At 45.0% G+C, this 4,395-nt stretch overlaps 1 protein-coding gene across 1 annotated transcript; it reads left to right on the top strand.

The window, feature by feature from the left end:
* Positions 1 to 279: 279 nt before the first annotated feature.
* LOC114637195 (olfactory receptor 10C1) lies at positions 280 to 1,218 on the top strand. Its single transcript, XM_028785411.1, has one exon. The coding sequence runs from the start codon at positions 280 to 282 to the stop codon at positions 1,216 to 1,218; it is 939 nt and encodes a 312-aa protein (XP_028641244.1).
* Positions 1,219 to 4,395: the final 3,177 nt, after the last annotated feature.

Raw genomic sequence — 4,395 nt, 5'->3', positions numbered from 1 at the left:
GAGAGAGAGAGAGAGAGAGAGAGAGAGAGAGAGAGAGAGAGAGAGAGCGCCAGAGCAGAAGAATCTGAATTCAGTGTGTACTTCTGAGAATGAGGACAGTGCAGAGAGACTAGAAACAAATATGGACCCAGGGTTCCTAGGGTGACCTGAATAAAACATGGGCTTGTGCCTGAATATCTCAGTTCTAAGGCCCTGATAGCCTAAGGAAAAAGGAGTCCCCAGGCAGACACAGTGGTAGCTCTTCTCCACCCCTCACTCTTGACCAAAGAATGGGCCAAGATGGGCACCAACTCCTCCCTGGTGACTGAGTTCGTGCTGGTGGGCTTTTCCCATCTGGTCCACCTGCAGGGCATCCTCTTCTCCCTCTTCTTGGTCGTCTACCTGCTCACGGTGGCAGGCAATCTCCTCATCGTGGCGCTAGTTTCCACAGACGCAGCGTTGCAGTCCCCCATGTACTTCTTCCTCCGCATCCTCTCAGCCCTGGAGATCTGCTACACGTCGGTCACAGTCCCCTTGCTGTTACACCATCTGCTTACGGGCAGGCGCCACATCGCGCGCTCCGGCTGCGCTCTGCAAATGTTCTTTTTCCTCTTCTTCGGTGCCACCGAGTGCTGCCTGCTGGCTGCCATGGCCTATGACCGCTATGCCGCGATCTGTGAGCCCCTGCGCTACCAGGTGCTGCTCAGCCATAGGGTATGTGTGCAGCTCGCCGGCGCCGCTTGGTCCTGCGGGGCTCTAGTGGGGCTGGGCCACACCACCTTCATCTTCTCCTTGCCCTTCTGTGGCCCCAACGCTGTCCCTCACTTCTTCTGTGAGATCCAGCCCGTGCTGCAGTTGGTGTGTGGAGACACCTCGCTCAACGAGCTGCAGATTATCCTGGCTGCCGCTCTTATCATCTTGTGTCCCTTTGGCCTCATTCTTAGCTCCTATGGACGGATCCTGGTCACCATCTTCCGCATCCCATCAGCTGCTGGTCGCCGCAAGGCCTTCTCCACCTGTTCCTCCCACCTGGTAGTGGTGTCTCTCTTCTATGGTACTGCCATCTTTATCTATATCCGCCCTAAGGCCAGCTATGACCCAACCACGGACCCCCTGCTGTCCCTCTTCTATGCTGTGATCACCCCCATCCTCAATCCTGTCATCTACAGCCTGAGGAATTCGGATGTCAAGGCCGCCCTAAAAAGAAGCATCCAAAAATTGGGGCCCTCCGAAATTTGACAAAGGGTGAGAGATGACCCCTGAGCAGAACTCTGGGCTCCAAATTACCAAGGATCAAAGGAGAGGAGGCCTGGAACACAGACTTAGCTTTAAAGAGCTACTGATTCCCTTAACATCCACTGATCTATTCTGTCTTTTGTTGCAAAGGGTTGATTTTACAAGAACAAATTGGCCCATCTGTGGTGGTGCATGCCTTTAATCCCAGCGGTCTGGAGGCACAAGCTAGGAGAAAATTTACACACACACCAGACTATGGAGGTGACAAAATTTTCACCTAAATACAGAGCAATAGTCCTGAAAATTATCTGGCATTGAGACATAGGGTTATTTCCAGACTATATACTAACTCAGGATTAGTATACAGTTATATATAGCTAACAGACATAAGTACATCCAGCAAGGAAGAGAAGGAGGAGGAGGAGGAAGATAAATGTGTCCCTAGTAAAAACAAATCTCTTAAAAAGTGAAAGGGGATCAGAAAGTATAATGACCCGTTCTGCCCCACGTTTGGGGGCCACTTTGTCCCGCCCCCGAGCTGCTGCTCCAGTCAGCGGGTCAGGGTCTAGCAAGAGAGAGAGTGGGGATGGAAGGGCAAGAGATGCGAAGAATGGAGACAAGACAGAGAGTCTGTTCAAGTCCCCTTTTTTATTGAAAGGAAATCATGGGTATATATATACATGCTTTTCCACATGCCTTGCTGCCGTGGACAACCAGAGGAACACAGCTGGAGGCACTTTGCCACTGTGCCTTGTAGCCGTGGATACCATGTGTGCCTTACAGCTGGGGGCACTAAACAAAGGATGTTTATCAGAGTGTGCTCAGCTGTTGTAGGCTGTTGAAAGCAAGTCTCTTGTCAGGGTATATGGCCTGAGATGGCTGCAACGATAATAGCCACTTTGCTAGGAGTCGGCTCCCAACAAGAAAGAATCATGGAAGTTAGATCTTATCAACATTAATACACCACAGAGTTTCAAAGGATTAATGTTAATGCACTTAAATTCAAGTATTTTGTTTAGGGGGGTTGTTGTTTTTGTTAGTTGTTTTGGTTTGGTTTGGTTTGGTTTGGTTTGTTTGGTGGTTGTTTGATTGTTTGTTTTTGGTTGGTTGGTAGGTCTCAAACTCATTACGTAGCCTAACCTGGCCTTAAACTCCTGATTCCTCCACCTCTACCTCCCAAGTGTTGAGATTATAGGCATGCACCACCACACCTGGCTTGAATTTAAATCCTAATTTTTTCTACTAACTAGCTGTGTGATCATAAACAAGTGAGATAATTTCTCTGCACTTTAAATTCCTTATCTATAGAGCTGAAATTACAAGGAAGTCAGTTTCTCTGGAAGCTTGTGAGAACCCATGCTACATGGGTATCTCTACAGATATTTTTAATAGTAAGACAGATTTGCACAGAAAGTAATATCCATCTCACAGTGTGTGCCTTTGCTGGGGGAATAAGAATATTTTTGTGTCAATAAGGTTGGTACTTAGAAAACTCAGAAAGATGTCACAGGAAAATGTGCTCCATCAGTGAGACAAACCAAAAGTATCCAGGACACTGAAGATGAATATAATAACCATGAAGTACAAGAGCCCATGGGAGACAGAATTAATAATGAAAAGTTCTGGTGATGCAGTCCACAACCCAATGCTTGGGAGGCTGAAGCAGGAGAACTACTGCAAATTCCAGGCCAGTCAGGGCTACAGAATAAAACCCTGTCTCAAAACATAAGAGTCTCCCCAAGGATCAAGAAGACACTGATAATTACTAATAATTAAAATGCAAAAGGGATGATGAACAGGAGAGTAAACAGATTGTATTATATACAGGAATGAGACTGTCAAAGAAGTTTAATTTTAAGAGAAGAAAAATGTAAAATAAAATCCACATGATCTTTATTGTTCCCAACATGCATGTCTTCTGTGCGGTTGTTGCTCTGCTTGACACTGTGAAGACTGAGTAAACACAGGGTGGTGATTTTGTACAGACAGTCTTTGTCTGGGGCAAAAATGCTAATACCCATGAAACTGTCATCAAACCTTTACAGTGGGACTGGGGTGTTGGCTCAGTGGTAAAATACTCCCCTAGTACTTGAGTCCTGGGCTCAATCCCCAAAACTAAAGAAAAAAAATTACACATGGGTGGTTACTCTACCAGCTCCCAGGAAGTTAACATGGCCTCCCCCGTTTTACCAGTGAGTAAAACCTCAATACCCTTTGTATCTCATAGCCATAGAACATCTACCTAGAGGAATGACGTCACAGAAGAGCTACCTGAAGGATTTGCAGCATAGCTTTTCCTCTGATCACTGGAATTCTTAAACCCAGAGTGAAGGCTTCCAACAGAACCGAACATTTAAAATGCAACATATCCACCTCCTGGTCACCTCCACCTACACATCCTTCAGAGGCCTCTCTAGCTAACTCTAGTGCTTTGGCATTTTGCCATTGGTTTCCCTTGGGGACGACCTTTATGAAACCCACAGGAAAACTTACCCCTCAGCTCCATGATAGACACGACACCACTCTTCTTGTCATATTGTAAATGTCTTCTTTTTTGAGTTAGAGCCTTGCTGTATAACTAACGTTGGTCTTGCATTCCCAGTTCTTGAGTTCTGGGATTAAAGGCAAAACCACCACACCCTACTAATGATTACTTTTTAAATCATTTATGGAGGCATCATTAACCCATAATGGATTGTATATATTTAAATAGTCTGAAAAATGATGATATATGTAGACACCATGAAACTATTGGCACAACCATTAAACAACATACATATCCCCCAACGTTTTCCTCACAATTCACTGCAGTATCTTCCTTCTGTCCCTCTCTGCAATCCATATTTGCAAACAACCTTTCACCTATATTCCATCATTAGAGATCAGTTTGCCTTTTCTGGAGGTTTATATGAATGGATTTTTGGGTCTGACTACTTTAAAACAATATAATTGTTTTCAGATCCATGTAATAGTATAAAATATATTCATTTCTGAGTAGTATCCCATTATACAAGATCTCAATTTATGCCTCCACCTGCTGATGAAAACATGGGATGCGTCCTGGTTTTTACTCTTACATATGAAGTATTTGTGAACATTTGTGATCAAGTATGTGCTCCTTGCTCTCAATGTATCCTGTTACACACACATACACACCACACACACACAGATGTACAATGC

Source organism: Grammomys surdaster, unplaced genomic scaffold (genome assembly GCF_004785775.1).
Source record: "Grammomys surdaster isolate TR1022 unplaced genomic scaffold, NIH_TR_1.0 125231, whole genome shotgun sequence".
In the NCBI taxonomy this organism is placed as follows: Eukaryota; Metazoa; Chordata; class Mammalia; order Rodentia; family Muridae; genus Grammomys; species Grammomys surdaster.
This window is presented reverse-complemented; position numbering and strand designations above follow the sequence as displayed.